This window comes from Heterodontus francisci, unplaced genomic scaffold, assembly GCF_036365525.1.
Source record: "Heterodontus francisci isolate sHetFra1 unplaced genomic scaffold, sHetFra1.hap1 HAP1_SCAFFOLD_341, whole genome shotgun sequence".
Taxonomy (NCBI): Eukaryota; Metazoa; Chordata; class Chondrichthyes; order Heterodontiformes; family Heterodontidae; genus Heterodontus; species Heterodontus francisci.
This window is the reverse complement of record NW_027141749.1, coordinates 1,465,029-1,483,364: the sequence shown is the minus strand read 5'-3', so window position 1 is coordinate 1,483,364 and position 18,336 is coordinate 1,465,029. Positions and strand designations below refer to the sequence as shown.

General features: G+C 42.0%; 1 protein-coding gene across 1 annotated transcript; it reads left to right on the top strand.

The window, feature by feature from the left end:
• The first annotated feature begins 1,991 nt into the window (after window positions 1-1,991).
• On the top strand, window positions 1,992-17,393 carry LOC137364638 (scavenger receptor cysteine-rich type 1 protein M130-like). Its single transcript, XM_068027715.1, has 5 exons — window positions 1,992-2,101; window positions 9,589-9,903; window positions 12,441-12,755; window positions 17,183-17,221; window positions 17,317-17,393. The coding sequence occupies exons 2-5, from the start codon at window positions 9,618-9,620 to the stop codon at window positions 17,391-17,393; spliced, it is 717 nt and encodes a 238-aa protein (XP_067883816.1). The 5' UTR covers window positions 1,992-2,101; window positions 9,589-9,617.
• Window positions 17,394-18,336: the final 943 nt, after the last annotated feature.

Below are 18,336 nucleotides of genomic sequence, written 5' to 3'. Positions count from 1 at the left end.
GTTCACCTCAACTGGCGTATTGTGTACAATTCTGGACACGACACATCAGAAGAATGTGAATGCATTAGAATGGGTGCAGAAAGGATTTACAAGGAAGGTTCAAGGGATCAAAGACTTCAGTTCCATTGATAGGTTGGAGAAGTTGTGGTTGCACTCCATAGAACAGAGAAGGCTGCGAGGAAATTTGATAGAGGTGTTCAAAATAATGAGGGGTCTAGACAGAGTAGTTAGAGGAAGTGATCCTCTTGGCAGAAAGGTCAATAACCAGAGGCCATTGTTATAAGGTGGATGGCAAAAGAACCAACTGTGACATGAGGAAAAACGTATTTACATAGTGAGTGGTTAGGATCTGGAATGTTCTGCCTGCGAGTCTGATGGAGACAGATTCCATTGTGTCTTTCAAAATGGAAGTGTTCAAGCACCCGAAGAGAAAAACTTTGCATGGCTATGGAGAAAGGGCAGAAGCATCGGACTAGTGAGGTGCTCTTACTGATAACCAGCATGGACAAAACGGGCTGAATGGCCTCCTTCTGTGTTGTAAACATTCTATGATTATATGCTGACTGCTGCATCTTGCTGGTCACAAACTGTATGTCCAGTTTGTAAACTTAAAACTGCGAATGTGGTTTCAAGGTAATTAGTTGCATACGAAGGGCTTTGAAGGGTGATCATGACAGACTGTAGCAAACTGGCTACAAAACGGTCAACAAAGTGTGGGTTAAAGGCAGTTATTCGGACTGACAAAAGGAGAGAAGTATTGTGTGACAATCCATGTCAATGCGTTGGCACTGTGCAAAAGCGTTCAATTGTTTGGTCCATTCCGAAGATTACGGCACACAACATTGAGAAGCGGCTGAGCACACTGCACAAAGCAAAAGTTAAGGGCCCGGTAACACCCCAGCTGTAGTGCTGAAGATGCGTGCTCTAAAACTAGAGACAACTCTCGCCAAGCTGATCCAGTACAGTTACAGCAGTTGCAGCACTAGGATTCAACTGAAATGGTGTAAAGTTGCGCAGTTACACACTGCCTAGAAAAGTAGGGAAACTCTGACTAGTTAGCACCCAATCAACCTACTCCCAATCAACACCAAATCTTTCCTTGTGCTGGGTGTGACTCCCCTTTCAACGTATCTCTCATAAACAAACCTCAATCTTTTTTTGTATTTTCTCGAGCTTTGTTAATCTGTATTGCTATTTTATTGATTTTTATATCTGTACCCCTAAGTCCCATTGCTCCTCGATGCAATTTAAGTTTTCATTGTCCAAGGAATATGGGTTCTCAGTCTTCCTACCCAAATGTGTCAGTGTGCATTTATCTGCATTAAAATTCATTTACAATTTCGTTAACGTAAAGTATTTTTCTCACAATCTGCCTTTGTATTAACTATTGCTCCAAGTAGATGTCATTAGTGAATATTACAATTGTACGTCCCTTTTCTGTATCGAAATCATTTATGTTAAATATGAACAACATTACTCCCAGCACCAGTTCTTGTCACAAAATACTTCTTGCCCAGTTCTAACTGCTGATACAGTGCATGTTTCTCAGTTACAGTGACGGCGACTGGGGAAGTTATAAATAAATAAAGGAATATTTTAAACATGATAGTTCTGTTACATTATAAGCAGCAGTGATACAGGAAATCCAGCATAATCAGTTTTGAACAGAATCTGAGAAGAATGTTGCCAGATCTGTGATTAATCAGATGCGTATTGAAATATAAATATTTGTATTATTGTGATTATTAACGTATTATGCTAATTATGATATAATACGCTTATTCAGATCACAGATCTCCTAGACTAACATCCGGAGACTCCCCATGCTCAGGCAGACTGGAGATCCAGTACGTTGAAACCTGGGGAACAGTGTGTGACCTTGACTGGGATTTGAAAGACGCCAATGTGGTCTGTAGTCAGCTTCAGTGTGGAGTCGCCGTGTCTGTGCCAAGATATGCCCATTTTGGAGAGGGCACTGGGCTCGTAGGGACTGATATCTTTGAATGCACTGGAAACAAATCCAGTTTATTGGACTGCCATCTTTTTCAAGGAACTCAGCAGGAGTGCAGCCACAGGAACGATGCCAGTGTGATCTGTTCCGGTGAGTACAGACTTACTGAAAAGCAGACAACTTCCTGCTTAATGTTTGGAAAACTGAGGAAAGTGGCATTCCCATGTTGCTGTCTGAAAGGTTCATATCTAGACTAGTCATTATAGTTTACTATTACTTTAAAGGTCTGGTGTAACGTGATACAAAATACCCGCAATTACTGGTAAACAAGATGGTTCTAAATCTTAACATTTATTCTGCAAGAAGCAGAATTTTCGCAAGTTTGGTTACCACTGCACCGAATGTATATTTAGAATTGAATATTGGCTGCAACAGTTGGGAGTTGACTAAATGAATATGAACTGGCCTATTTCGATACTTTAATTTGAACACCACGAATGATCCGACATTACAATAGCCTTCTGACCCTCCCTGACCACGTTATTATTCTTATCATACAACATTGAAACAGGTCCTTCGGCCCACCGAGTCTCTGCCGACCAACAACCACCCATTTATACTAATCCTACATTACCTACCATTCTCCAAGCACCTACCCACATTGGGGGTAATTTACAATGGTCAACTTACTTTCGAACTGCAAGTCTTTCGCGGTGGGATGAAACCAGAGCACGAGGCAGAATTCCACGCATTCACAGGGAGAACGTGCAAACTCCGCACAGACAGCACCCAGAACTGAACCCAGGTCACTGGAGCTGTGATGCAAACCACTGATCCACTGTGCCCACGTGAACACTTACTGAACGGCAGGGTATAAAAGAGCGGCTGTACTCTAGCACTGCTCAGTGCAATCAGGCCAGAAGTGAAAGATTACAAAGTTATTTTATAGAATGTGTGCATTTTACCCGCTAAATATGACAGGATCGGACACATATCCACATTATCAGTACAGAGCTTTCAGTTGCACCAGCCTGTTCGATCATTCAGTTAGATCATACCTGATATGTTTTTCAAGTCTCTTTACCTGGCTTTGAACCAGATTCCTTGATACTCCGAGCTTCCAAAAATCTATCAATATTAGTCTTGAACATTTAGATTAGATGTAACATCCACAGCTCTTTACTTTGGGCGTTGTGAGGGAATGTTCCAGATTGCCGCTGTTGTTATAGAAAAATGTGTTTCCTAATTGTTCTTTGAGGCCCAACTATCTTCTGGTGCTTCGTCAGTTACCTTCCCACCATCAAAATGTCAGAAGTTGGGCTTTTTGCTGAGAATTGCATGGTCTTTAGTTCCATTCACAATTCCTTGGATTAAGAAACAGTTCATGCCCAATTACATCAAGAATCCGGACATTATTTAGACTTGGGCTGATAGGTAGAAAGTAACACACTCACCACCTCCGTGTCAGGGAATGACTATTTCCAACAAGAGAGACAATAACTTCTCCCCTAGCTATTATAATCAGTGAATTCACTACCACCATCAAATCCTACTGGGTGTTGTAATTGACAAGAAACTGAACTAGACCATTCACAATAATGTAGTGGCAAGTGGAGCAGGTCAGATGATCCGCATTCTGAGGCAAGTAGCTCACCTGCAGAATTCCCAAAGACTTTCCAGCAGCTGGAAGACATAGGCTGGGAATGTGAGAGGACATGACTCTTATAAATTTCAGGGAACCCAGCCACAGTTTGTGTAATCCTTCTTCATTATGAGGGGAGGCACTGGCGTGGTGCTAATGTCACTGGACTAGCAATCCAGAGTTCCAGGCTAATTCTGGAGACGCTGGTTCAATTTCCACCATCGCAGCTCGTCGAATTTAAATTCAGTTAATAAATCTGGAATTAAAAACTAGTCTCAGTAATGGCAACCATAAAACCATTGTCGATTGTTATTTAAAAAAAAATCTTGTTTAGTCATATCCTTAGGGGATGAAAACTGCCATTGTTACTTGGTCTGGCCTTCCTGTGACCAGAGACCTACAGCAATGCTGTTGACTCTTAACTGTCCTCTTACATAGCCCAGTTGTGAAAGGTAACGAGGCATGAACAATGAATGCTGGCCTTGCCTGCGACACCCACATCAAATGAATGAATAAAAAACAGAAACATTTGAAGCCAAAGAATCATTCTAGCATATTTTATGCTGCACACTCTCCTTGGTCAACATATCCTTCCCAACGCATATTGCCCATAGCTTAACATTGCACCAGATGGGGCCTGACCAGTTTTTTTAGCTGTAGCATCATTTCTACCCCCTTGTATTCCATTCCACTAGATATAAAGCACAGCATTCCATTGGCTGTTTTGCTTTCCGTTCCTGTACTTGCCCATGACCCTGAAGTCTCTTTTCCCTGTGCTGCGTCCGGCTTTTCACCATTTAGAAAGTACTGTAATCTTTTAAAGTCCATATTGGACACCTCACACTCACCAATATTGAAATAGTCATGGAATTTTTTTTTTGTTAAGTTATGTTTAAAATATACATGATTACAATATGGCTGATGGTTTCTTTCAATGGCAGTACTGAGTATGTCAATTATGTGTGGCTTTCTATTCAGTCATCTAAATCATTAATAAATATGGTGAATAGGTGAGGTTCCTGTGGGACGGCGCCATCACATCCTGCCAGTTAGAGGATCTGCCCATTATCCCTGCTGTCTATCTCCTGTCACGAAACTAACGTCCTAAGTAGGTCAATAATTTTCCCTAAATTCTATGAGCTTCAACTTTAGCCAACAATCAGTTACGAGGGATTTTGTTGAGTGCTTTCTGGAAGTTCATCTGAATAACATCCATTGAAGTTCCCCTGTCCTCTACTTTAGTTACCTCCACAAAATATTTGATCAGGTTCATCAAGCATGATCTACCTTTTACAAATCCACGCTGGCTCTCTCTGATTAGCTGTAACTTTTCAAGGTGATCAGATACTCCATCTTTAAATGTACACTCTAGCAATTTCCTGACAACTGCTGTTCGGCTAACCAGTCTATAATTCCCTCGGTTCACTCGATAACCTTCTTTAAATAGCAGTGTGACAATTGCAATTTTCTAATTGCTGACCCAGCAGTTTGCTCTCCATCATTAACAAAGTGATGGAAGGTGTTGTTTACAGCGCTATCAAGCAGTACTTACCAATAAACTACTCACTGACGCTCAGTTTGTGTTTGTTCAGACCACTCAGCTTCAGACCTCATCGCACCTTTTGTACAAACATGTATGATACAGCTGTATTCCAGCTGAGAGTGACTGCCCTGAATGTCAGGGCAGCATTTGGCCGACTGCGGCAACAAAAAACCTTAATAAAAGTTGTGTCCATGCAAATACTGATGCAAAGTAATTATGTATAATTCCTGCCATTTCCTTATTTTCATTTATAATATCACAACTGTCATTGTAATGAGACCACATTGCTTTTAATGACAATATATTTCTGATGTTATTGTAAAAGTTTTGTAGCTCTTGCGGTCTGTTTTGTCATCCTTTTCTATTCTTTGTATCTTTGCCATTCACGAAGATCTGTGCATTTATTTTTTGCATTTTTGCATGTTCTTGGTCTCTTTTATATTATGATGTTACTGTGTCTTGCATGCCAGTCCATAACAGATGAGGTCGAGTTTGGAATTGGACCATTCAATGCGGTGGTCTTGAAGTTGAGCTTGCTTGATGGCAAGCTTGTCCCATTCACTGTGTCAGGGACGCTATGGAGAGCGATAAACACCATATTGTCCCTCTAACAGTGACCTGCTCCTCAGTGAATATCAGGCTTCCTCTACTCAAGAAACGCACCATCACCTACTGTGCAGCCAACATACCACGACCAGAACAGCAGTATGGATTGACTTGCCACGATGCACAATAGCTGACCAATCAGTGACAAGAACAATGGCGTGCACTGTCTTATCATGGAATATAATTAAATGACCATTACAGCCAGAGCAGGAACATGTAATGACCTATCACTGGTATGATTCTGCCCACATTTCCGTTCTGCACTACATATAAACCGACAGCTTCCACTAGTTCCAATTATTTCTCCAGTATTTCTGATAGTATTTCTAACAACTCTTTTTTCAAGAAAGCAACCACTGTTTTCAGCGCAAATGCATGTAACGTAAAACCGTAAATTGGTTTTCCTCAAATGTTGCATCTTTCAGTATTCCCTTCCCCTGTAGTGCCTAGATATGCTACAATTACAACTGTGCTGTACCCCCTCACCCCGCCACCCACCAGCCTCCCCTCACCCAGTTACTAGATTAAGGTTCCTGTAACAACCCTATTTATCCTTTATTCTAGGACCCTGATCCCAACCGGATTCAGGTGAATCGCATTCCAACACAGCAGTTCTTTAATATCCCAGTACAGGTGCCAGGGTCCCATGAAATGTAACACCTCTTTCCAACAACATAACCTTCAACTACGTGTTCATCTCCCGAATCGTTTCTTTTCCGATGTCAATGTGCAAGCGGCTTGCAAAATAATCTAGAGATTATAATCCTTGAGATATTCTTTTATATTTCAGCTCCTGGTACTCTCTGAAAATAACCTCTTGCCTACTCTTTCCTATGCTGTTGGTCCCTACATGGTCCACAACGACTAGATATTTCCACTGTATTCTTGCAATCTGATCTGAGATATCCCTCACTTCGCACAAGTTGGGCAAATATTGTGTGGGACTCTTAATGCCCTAATTATTGAATCACTTAAAAGTATCACATTATGCTCCACTCCTCCTCCTTTTGAACAGCTTCCTATCCCAATATATCATGCTCAACATTCTGGCTGTTCTTCTGACAGTCTTCATCCTTATCCTCACAAATAGCCAGTACATTGTTCCTGTTGGATAGATTCACTTTCTGCATATCCTCGTTCTCCATTACATCTGGAGTTCAATTACTGTGCACTATGAGCTGCAACAAACTCATTCTGATACTACCGCTCTCCACAAGGTGTGACTGAAATCTGCAGCAAACTGTCCAATACTCCTATAATAAAAGCAAAATAATGCGGATGCTGGAAATCTGAAATAAGAACAAAAAATGCTGTGAATCACTCAGCAGGTCTGGCAGCATCTGTGGAAAGAGAAGCAGAGTTAACGTTTCGGGTCAGTGACCCTTCTTCGGAATTGACAAATATTAGAAAAGTCACAGATTATAAGCAATTGAGGTGGGGGTGGGGCAAGAGATAACAAAGGAGAAGGTGTAGATTGGACCAGGCCACATAGCTGACCAAAAGGTCACGGAGCAAAGGCAAACAACATGTTAATGGAGTGTTGAAAGACAATCTGTACTAATGCTTTGTCTTTCAACACACCATTAACATATTGTTTGCCTTTGCTCCGTGACCTTTTGGTCAGCTATGTGGCCTGGTCCAATCTACACCTTCTCCTTTGTTATCTCTTGCCCCACCCCCACCTCACTTGCTTATAATCTGTGACTTTTCTAATATTTGTCAATTCCGAAGAAAGGTCACTGACCCAAAACGTTAACTCTGCTTCTCTTTCCACAGATGCTGCCAGACTTGCTGAGTGATTCCAGCATTTCTTGTTTTTATGTCCAATACTCCTCTTACTCCCGCTGGATTTTCTCCAATTGCCACAGCAGCTCTATGACCTTGAGCCAGAGAGTTTCTAGGTGGAGACATCTACTACAGACATGTTCTCTCGGGACAGTTCAGTTACCCACAAATTCCTATATCCAGAGAAAAAACTGCTGTGCCAGAACTTAGTCTGTCTTTATTTTAGAGGTAAAATTATGTGCAGTTGCTTTTTAGCTTGAAAGCTACTTTACTGGTTAGCTAACGCCAAAACACTAAGCACTCACCAATTAACTTAATACATATTTGCAACTTACCCACACCCTGTCATACGCTGACAGAACAATTGCTTCACTGAATGAGTTTTCCCCTCTATTTGCCTGGTGTCTGCCTCTTTCAATAGGCTCTGCTGCTGCTGGCTGTGGTGCTGTTTTAAATCGGTGACTCCACTCACTTACTCAAGCTTAACAGACAAAACAAAGCACCTCCATCCAACCCCAGGCCCTCTACTCTCTGGGAAGACATGGACAGCAGGTGGATGGGAACACCACCACCTGCAAGTTTCCCTCCAAGGCAAACACCATCCTGACTTGGAACTATATCACCATTCCTTCCCTGTCGCTGGGTCAAAATCATGGAACTCCCTTCTGTGGGTGGAGCGAGAGCCCTTGGACAGCAGCGGTAGAAGAAGACGGCTTACCACCATCGTTGCCACGACAATTAGGGATGGATAGTAAATGCCAGCCTCGCCAACACCCCATCCCCTGTGAAAGAATTTTTACAAAATTCCCCCTCTGCACCTAATTCTTACTCTTAGCAAATTCCAATTTCCAAACGTTGTTCCTAATGAATTCAATCAACATTGTGAACAATGGTTACTCTCTGTGCCTTACCAGAAGTTTAATCTCATCGGTCTTTTCAGGAACAGTCAAGTTGCAACGGTATAGACAGTTTCCAGCTCACAGTAATTATCTCCATTCGGACAATCACAGCTGATTGATTACTTACTACCAACCTGACTTGCACTGTTAACTGCTGATAGTGAACTGCCTTGCAACTTTTTTTGAATTTCAAGTTAAATTCTAAATGTCAAGGCTAAAGTTCAGTCTTACCCAAAAATTGCCACATTCTAAAGTTCCACTCTGTTTACAACAGATGCAGCTAAAGGTACAAATTATGCTTGCACACTTTGCCTTAACTCTAACTACCTTACAGCGTTGCAGAAGAACATTCCGTATGCGGACAAGTGCATTTCAAAATGAAGGGCCTGACAACGGTTTCAAGGGCAAATAGCGTTGAGCAATAACTGCCACATCTGCCAGAGATGCCCACATCCCTCATAAAGAAAAGCAGCTCCTAAATGGCCTTGTTTTATATTCGTTCTTCTAGTCTTCTGCAGCTCATCTATCAAACCCCTTAAAAATTCTAAACAAATCAACTAGATAAGCTGTACTTCTTCTCAACTCAATCTACGACAAACAAAGTTTATGCAACTTGCCTTCAGAATGTAACGCTTTAAGCATTGTTCTCATTCTAGTGACTCTGTCATGCACCACCTCCAAAGCCAATGGTTTTGTGAAGTGCGGTGCCCAAAAGCGACAACAGATACAACAGAAACATCACATCCTTCTGAGTTTTATATTCAAAGACAAAAGAGATAGAGACCAACAATCGATTAGCGTTTGCAAGAAGACTTGTTAATTGTTGAGTGTTCAGCCAACTTCTTCACGAGGCCCTGTAGTAAGTATTGCGATGAAAGGACACAGACCTGAAACATAACTCTCTTGCTCTCTCCACAGATACTGCTCGCCCTGCTCAGTATTTCCAGCATTTTCTGTTTTATTTCAGATTTCCAACATCCGTATTATTTTGCTTTTGATCTGCTGTGGTAATTTTAATTGTTTTGAATAGATAATTTGTGTAAAGTATGGATAGATGATCGTGGTAGATAAGATTCAACTTTTTTACCCATTCTCTATTTTGCTGTTTCTCTGCGGAGAATGATTTATAAATTACTTGGATCTGGATTTGTTTCCAATACAGGGAAATATGGACCTCGATTGGTTGATGGGATGAACAGATGCTCTGGCCGGGTGGAGGTGCTACATGGAGACCAGTGGTGGACGCTGTGTGACCTTTACTTTGATATGGAAGACGCCAACGTGGTCTGTGAGCACCTTCAGTGTGGGGCAGTAAACTCAATCCCGAGAGGAGCTCACTTTGGAAAGGGAACCGGTCCAGTGTGGAAGGAAAATTACAGGTGTCGGGGGAACGAGACACGATTGTGGGATTGTCCTGTTTCATCCTGGGAACAGTTTAGCTGCTCACATGAAAATGATGCCAGTGTCATCTGTACTGGTGAGTCATCTCAGTCAATTGAACTGAAATACACCAACTGTTCCACTGTCAAGCATCATTGACTATTTCCACAGGTCGCTGATTCACTAGTTTTTCTGATCGCATGCTTCCTTTGACACTAAGATCCAAAGATGTCTTTGTGGGTTTATTAGAAATTACAAATGAATCCAAGAGTTTCAGTCCAATAAACATTGAATACATACAATGTCCAGTTGTTAGTAATTCTCGTCATATAATATCTCTTTCAGGGTAAATCTGGGGCATTATTCAAGGGCTATAGAATCAGCAAGATGCTCTCAGCACCACTGCCATAGAATGGAAATGTTGCTGGAGCATTGAAACTGTTATCAATGTTGGCAGTTAAAATATGAATTATCATGGAATTCTCTGCAAAGATCAGCTGCACAGTAGAAAACACTGTGAACTTGTTTCCAGATAAGTAATGAGATAAATTTGAATTTCTATTACACCAAGTGCAATAAAATGATAGTGAGTAAAGTAACTCGTTATTTCACCAATGTGTTATTTCTTTGATTATTTAACAAACTTGATGTAAATTACAATTCTCCCAGTTTCCAGGATTACATTTATCCATCAATCAGCTTCCTCATATAACAGATTATCTGTTCAATTATCAGATCACTTTCCGTGGGACATTGCTCAAAACAAAAGGGCTCCCACGCTTCACAATTTAAAATATAGGTAATAAAAACAGTAAGTGCTGGAAATATTCAGCAGATCTGGCAGCATGTATGTTGAGAGAAACAGTATCGATCTTTCAGTTTGCGGATCTTCCATCAGAACATAGAGATTTAACAGTTTATAATGAAAGGGGAAAACAAGGAAAGAATTAAAGTTACCGTCTGTGATATGGAAGAAGACAGGAGAGATTAAATGGCAAAAGGGACAATGCAAGGCAAAAAGATATGGAATGGGTCAAGTAAAAAGCACATTTATAGAGGTGGTCTACATTGGAAGGCAAAATATCGTCCCAAAAGAAGGAAAAGGGGGAGGGAATCAGACCTGAAATTGCTGAACACAGTGTTGAATCCAAACGCTGTAAAGAAGCTCGTGGGAAGATGAAGGGCTGTTTCTCAAACTTATGTTAACCTTCATTGGAATTGTGTTGGAGAAAGCGGAGGGAGAGTTCAGAGTGGGAGTGGAATAAAGAATGAAAATGACAGGCAACCAGAAGCTGAAGGTAAAGATTGCAGACTGAACAAAGGTGTTTTGCAAAGTAATCACTCAACTGTGTTTGGTCTCCCGATGTAAAGGAGACAGCATTATGATCTGTCAATACAGTAAATGCAGTGAAAGTACAAGTAATCGCTGTTTCACTTGGAAGAGGTGCTTGGAGGCTTGGATGGTGAGAAAGGTAGAGGTAACAGGGCAGTGGCAGCATCTCCTGCGCTTTCATGGAATGCTCCTGTGGGAAAGGGTGTTGAGAATGATTGAAGAGTGCATCAGGGTACCACAGAGCGAATGGTCCCTTCAGAATGTTAAAAGTGGAGGGAAGGGGAAGATGTGCTTGCTCGTGGCATCACATTCAAGGTGGTAGAAATGGTGGAAGATCATCTATTGAGTATGGAAGCTGGTGGAATGGAAGGTGAGGAGAAGCAGAATCCTATCATGGTTCTGGGAGGGGGGAAAGGGAGAAAGCAGAAGAATGGAAAATGGAATGGACGTGCTTGAGGGCCCAATCAACCATGGTGGGTGGATGATGAGGTGAAGAGAGTCCTTGTTTGAGGAAAAAGGAAGACATATCTGGAAGCACTGGTATGGAAAGTTGCATCACCAGACAGATACAATGCAGATGGAGAAAGTGGAAGAATGTGATAGAGTCATTAGAGGAATCGGGGTGTGTGGAATCATAGACAAGGTAACTGTGAGGGTCACTGGAGGAACTCTTTATACTGGTTAATAGCCTATCCCCAAAATCAGAGACAGTGATGTTGAGGAAGGGAATGGAAGAGTTGATGATGAACCATGTGAAGATAAGCAGGCGAAATTGGAAGAATCGTTGATGATATTTTCAGGTCCAGGGCGAGAGCAGGAAATATCAGTACATGTGGAGAGGGGAACGACCTTCAGTCCCTCGTGTCAGTCACCTGTCAGCATTAGTGACTACAAATCAAAAGTGTTTCATTGCTTGTGAGGTAATTTGAGACTTCATCGGATGCATTATGTCAACTTAAACTTGTCTGTTTCTCTCCATATGGAATAAAAGGAACTGTCATCTGTCAGGAGCCATTTAGAGCCCCTGCTCCTCCCTTCGGTCTCATCACTTATCAATAGGCGGTATTTGCCGCGCTCAACCACAGTTCATTTTACCTTTTTTGCTCAATTTAGTCAGTGCAAGATATGTCATGAAAATGTATTTACTGAGAAAACGTAATGGTGAAGAATATCTTCTGACAAGCCGTCTGAACAATGATGACAGAAACAGTAACCATTCAAATTAATAACGTTTCTGGTGGCAGTAAGTTATGAGATATTTTGCTTCAGTTTCATCATTCTCAATATGTTTCATATCGTAGATGAAAATTGGTCACTGAGGCTGACTAACGGGGCAAGCCATTGTGATGGGCGAGTGGAGATTTACTACACCGGCAGCTGGGGGAGATTGCAGGATAGACACTGGACCCTGAATGATGCCAACGTGGTCTGTACAAAGCTGGGCTGCGGTGAAGCGACAGCCAGTTATAACTATTCAAAGGATGGAAAGAGTGAAGGACCCGTCTGGGTGAATGATGTCCAATGTGAAGGAAACGAATTGCAGCTCCAGAACTGCAGCTTATTCACATTGAATTCGTCTCTGACTGACAGTATGGATGTCGGGGTCCTGTGTGCAGGTGAACAAATTCTTCACCGTTTTTACAAAAACATAAAAGTGAAATGTCTAATCTGCTCAGAAAAGTGGTAATATAGGTCATTTGTTCCTGGGTGTCTCAAACCAGTAATTTCATTCAGGTAGTGGGGGTGAGGATGGTGGGCGGTGGGGGATCTGGGGCTGGATGGGGGTGGTGTGCAGAGAGAGAGAGGACACGGGCACAATTAAGCAACAAGAACTTTTTATGACATAACTTTCAGTAAACACCTACATTACAAAGAGATTATCAGGAGTGTAATCGGACAGAAAGCTGACACAGAGCCAAACAAAGATGTTGGAGTGAGTGACTAAATTCTTTGGCAGAAGGTTGGATTTGAAGAGCCGGAGACACAGAGATATTTCGGGTGGAAATTCTGACCTGGGGGGTTAGATGGTTAAAGGCAAGACTGAAAGTTGTGGAGATGGAAGTGGGTGATGGACAAGAAGCTGGATTCAGAGAAAAGCAGAGCTCTTGAAATGATTCAGGCTGGAGGAAGTTATACTGATGGCAGGGGGAGAGCATAAAGGGTCTGAACATGAAGATCATAATTGAAAACTCGAGGCATTGGTGGCAGGGAAACCAGTCTACATCAGTGAGTACAGTGGCGCTCCTGAGAGAGGCTTCATGTAGGACAGGCAACAATGCTTCGGATGAGCTGATGTTTATGGAGGGTGCAGGACGGGTGATGGCCCAGGAGAACATTAAAATAGTCGGTTCTGCAGGCAACAAAGCATGGGTGAGCATTTCTGCAGCATATGGGCTGAGACAGGAATGGAGCTGAAGGATGATAGAGGTGAAAGATAACGGCCTTGTGATAAATAGAATATGGAATTGGAATCTCAGCTCTGGTATCAAATCCGGCGCCGAGCTTGCAATCAGTTCCATTGTACAGTATATAAGTGGAGGTAGCTGTGTGGGATTTGAGCTGGTGTAAGTTTCATAAGGACGTGTATAAAAGTAGACAGATGTTTCAGACTCGACGCTTGAAAGTTCCATTGTGCAGCATGTCAATGCGGGCGTATGTTCCAGGGATGTTGCATTATGCAGAATGTAAGTATGGACATATGCTTTGGGGCTGTTCCAACGAACATTTATTTACCAATGACAGAGTGGAACTTACAACATCTGAGATAGTTAATGATTCAGATTTGATACCGATTGTTTACAGTAAGTATTTGCTTCGGACACAGCGGAAATCAATGTATTCCAACGTTTCACGTCAGAGGTTTACAGTGCCAAATGGTTATCACACACTCAGTCACTGGACACAGTGGAGTATTTCATCTTGTTCTTCAGTTAGGTAGATGTTCAGCTCCACCCAGCATTTATGTCCACCTACAGAAGCCATGTGCCTTCTCCTTGTCTTCTACTTCTCTATCTGATGGGTCACATCGCTGATTTTTATTCTCCAAAGTGCCTGACGCAATTAGTCCAATCATTTTTCTCCACGCCAGTTTAAATACTGGTTTGCTGCTCAACCAGAAGGTCTACACATCTGGAGTTCAATTGTACATCGGCATTTCCTGATCCTGTCCGATATTTTGCAGAGCGATCCTGTTTTCTACCCTCTTTGGTCCGGTCCAACAGTCATATATTGATATAATTAGTAGTTTAGTTCATTGATCTTTTACAGACAATAACAATTGCTAATGTGCCTCACAAGTTTTGTTTGCTCATTGAACATAATAGCACCAGCCTGTCTGGACAGAGAGGTCTGCATATTTTCTGTTCAGACATGCGGTTTACGTTTCTCAAATTACTCAAATATCTTCATTGTCAAAGGCAGATTCCCATCCTTGCAAAAGTAAGTGATTCTTTTATGCAATTAATATTAAATTGATCTATGATAATGTTATAATCAACACAACCCTAGAACATAGTTCTTCACGAAGATACTGCATATTGTAAGGCTGATGTTCAAGGGTAGTACTTGTGGACGTTACATTCTCCAGTATGAAGTGAAAGAAATATATAGGGTGGATTAAACAAATTCTGGCCTTACCAGTGACACCCACATCCCCTGAAAGAATTAAATAAAAAAACAGAAAGGCACGGTGACATCTGGTGAACTATCTGGTAATATAGTCCTGAATGGATCAATTGCATAAAGCATCATCGGGTCCTACTGTTCTTCACTAAAACCACGCGTTAGTCAAAGATCATCCAGGAAGGCAAAGAAAACGCAAAGCATATCTTCTCTATCACAAATGTTCCTCCTGAACCACTCCCCTGCCTCGTCCACCCTCAACTCCAAAAATAAGTGAGAGGAGCTCGTGGAATTTATTTTACAAAGTTCAAAAATGTCTGTCTATCCGCCTTCCACTGCTTCCCTTTCTTCCCCAACCCACCAGGCCTAACTTCCTTTCAATTCCCCACCCCCACCCCATACCATCACCCTGATTTGGCATTTCTTGTTTCTCTCCTAGAGTCCTTCACGCTCTCTCTGTATCTGTGCTGTTGCTGAAATCCACATATTGCTGCCTACACCTTATTTCTACTAAACTACCGAACACACACATTCACTTCCTGGTCCCCATGTTAGCTGACAATATTAACGATTCTCTCTCTCTCTCTCTCTCTTTCTCTTCATTTTCAGCCCCATGTCCTTCAAATCAGCAGTCATCACACCTCCCCTCAAAAAGGAGCCATTGACCACCTGTCCATGCAAATTACTGCCCCGGCTCCAACTGTTCATACCTCACCAAAGTCTTTGAATGTGTTGACGCCACCCAAATCCATGCTCATCTTTTATGGAGTTGCATGTTTCAATTTCTCAAATCAGATTTCTATCCACACCACAGGACCAAAACACCTCTTACCAAAATCACAAATGACCTCCTAAGTGATTGTAACAAATATAACCGGTGCCTTCTGCTCATTCTTGACTTGCATACAGCTTTTGATATGAGTGATCATGAAATTCTGCTCCAAGCCCTCTCCATTAACACCCGGCTGGTTCCAGTCTTATCTACACGGTCATAGTCAGAAAGTTATCTGCAATGGCTTCTCTTCCCGCTCCTGCAAAGTCGCCTATAGTGTCACCAAAGGATCTATCCTTCGACAACTCATTTCTCATTTACATGCTGCCTTTCAGTGACATCCGCAAACACAGCCTCAGTTTCCACATATAACTCACAGTATCCAACTCGACCTCACATCCAACTCTCGTGATCCCTCCACAGCCTGTACACTGTCAGAATTCCAGTCTGGCTTTCAGTACTGCATCAGCAAAAAATTCCTCCAACTCAGTATTGAAAAGATACAAGCCATCAGTCCCCATCGCATCTCTTCCCTTGCCACAAACTCCATTCCTTTCCATACCAACAGTGTGCTACTCAGCCAGACTGCTTGTGACCTTTGTATTATATTTGACCCCGAGGTGAGTTATCTATCACATATCCATACCATGATTAACACTGTCTATTTTCACCTCCATAACATCACCCTACTTTGCCTTATCTAGTATTGTCGATTGCTTTGTTCCCTCTAAGCTCGATGATTCTAATGCACTCCTGGCTGGCTTCCCTAGTTACAACCTCTGCAAAATCTGCTGTCTCGACCATGAGCCACTTAGCCATCTGCCCTGTGCTGACTGACCGACATTGTTCAGCAATGCCCGATTTTAAAATTCTCATCCCTATTTTCAAATCCCTTCTTGACCTCACAGCTCCTGTCTTTGCAATCGGTTCCAGTCTGACAGCTCTTAGTTCTGTCTTCTTGAGCAATCCTGAGTTTAATAGCACAGCATCTTCGGCCGTGTCTCTAGCTGCGGAGGTGATACGCTGCAGAATTAATTCCTTAAATCTCTCTGCCTGGCAACCACTCTTTCCTGCTTTAAGACGCCCCATAAAAACTAACTCTTTGACTTAGCTTTTGGTCATCTGACCTAAATATATTCTTAGGTGTTCCATGTTAAACTTTCTTTGACATCACTCCTGGATCGTGCCTTGAGATGTTTTATCACAATCACGGCGCTAGATAAATGCAATTCACTTGTTATTCGATATAAAGGAAATAGGAGATGGCAGTAAATGTCCGTCCAAGGTACCAAATAAGGGCAACATACATGGACCAGGAACAGATACAGTTATAGTACATGAGTATAAATTGACTGTTAATCATGTGAGTGATTTCCTGTACAACAACGCACATAATGTTTAAAACATAAAAGGGGAACTGGAGACCATAACTTGTCAAAGCCAGATGTAGAAGGTTAACTGAACCATTTCTGTTCTTTACAATCAATGTAAGAAGTAAGTGTAAACAATTCAGTTGAAAAGTTTTATTTACCTGTCAACGGCACATTTAACTAGTTCTTTTTTTCAGCTGGTGATGGTACAATGAGTTGTATTGAGTGATGAGGTGAATGTGTATTGAAAGCATAATCCTCCTGTACTATTGTCCAACAGAACACGCGCAGTTAAGGCTGTCTGACGGTGGAATCCCATGTACTGGCCGAGTGGAGATTTATTACAATGGGACCTGGGGCTCAGTTTGCGATGATTCCTGGGATCTGGCGGACGCTGACGTGGTTTGCAAACAGCTGGGTTGTGGAAAGGCATTGGACATGGCACTTCCTACATCTCGTGGACCAGGCTCAGGGCCAGTTTGGTTGGATGAACTGAAGTGTTCCGGTAACGAATCATTTCTCTGGGAATGTCCCTCAGCATCGTGGGGTAACCACGACTGTTCTCATAAGGAAGATGTGAGGATCATGTGTTCAGGTAAGGGTGCTTCCATATACCCATTTTCCGTAGTGTTGTGCACGTGGCTTCACAGGGAAGATATTACATCGAACGATATGCAATGGACAGCACAGAATCTGGCCATTCGGCATAACCGGTCAATGTGGTGTTTATGTTGCCCACGAGTATCACCCCACATTACTGCATCTAACCCTCTTTGCATATCCACCTACTTCTTTTTCCGTCATGTACCAATACAGCTTTACCTGAAAGGCATCAGTTCTAATCACCTCAACAATTGCATGTGTTCGGAATTCAAAATTCAAACCACTCCCTGGGTAAAAATAAAAAACTTCTTCTGAATTTCTTATTAGATGTATTCATTATTATCCTATATTTATGATCACTAGCTTCGATCTCTGTCAGTTAACTAGTGATTAGTGTCTCTTATCCCGAGATCTCTTTGCTGCTCGACATCATTTTCACTCTTATTTTGCATGAAGTACGTGGCCTCTTTATTCTTCCTATCAGCACTGACCACCTTAGGCTTATCTGTATTCAACTCATTTGGCAATTGTATGCCCATTCGACCTGCTTATTAACGTATTCCCATATTTTGTCTGTCTTACTTAGTGTTAACTATATCCCCAAATTGCTGTCATCTTAAATTTTGAAATGATGTCTCCCTTGTCTAAATCCAAATCTTTCATGTAAATATTAAGCAGCAATAATCCCAGCCCTGTGTAACACCACTTCCCACCTTCCGCCATTCTAGGTTACCAGCTTTAACAATGACAGTGTGCTTTGCAGCTAGTTTTCTCCCATTCTTCCACTGATCTCTTGACTCCAAATGCTCTGTCTCCAGTCATGATCCTGCT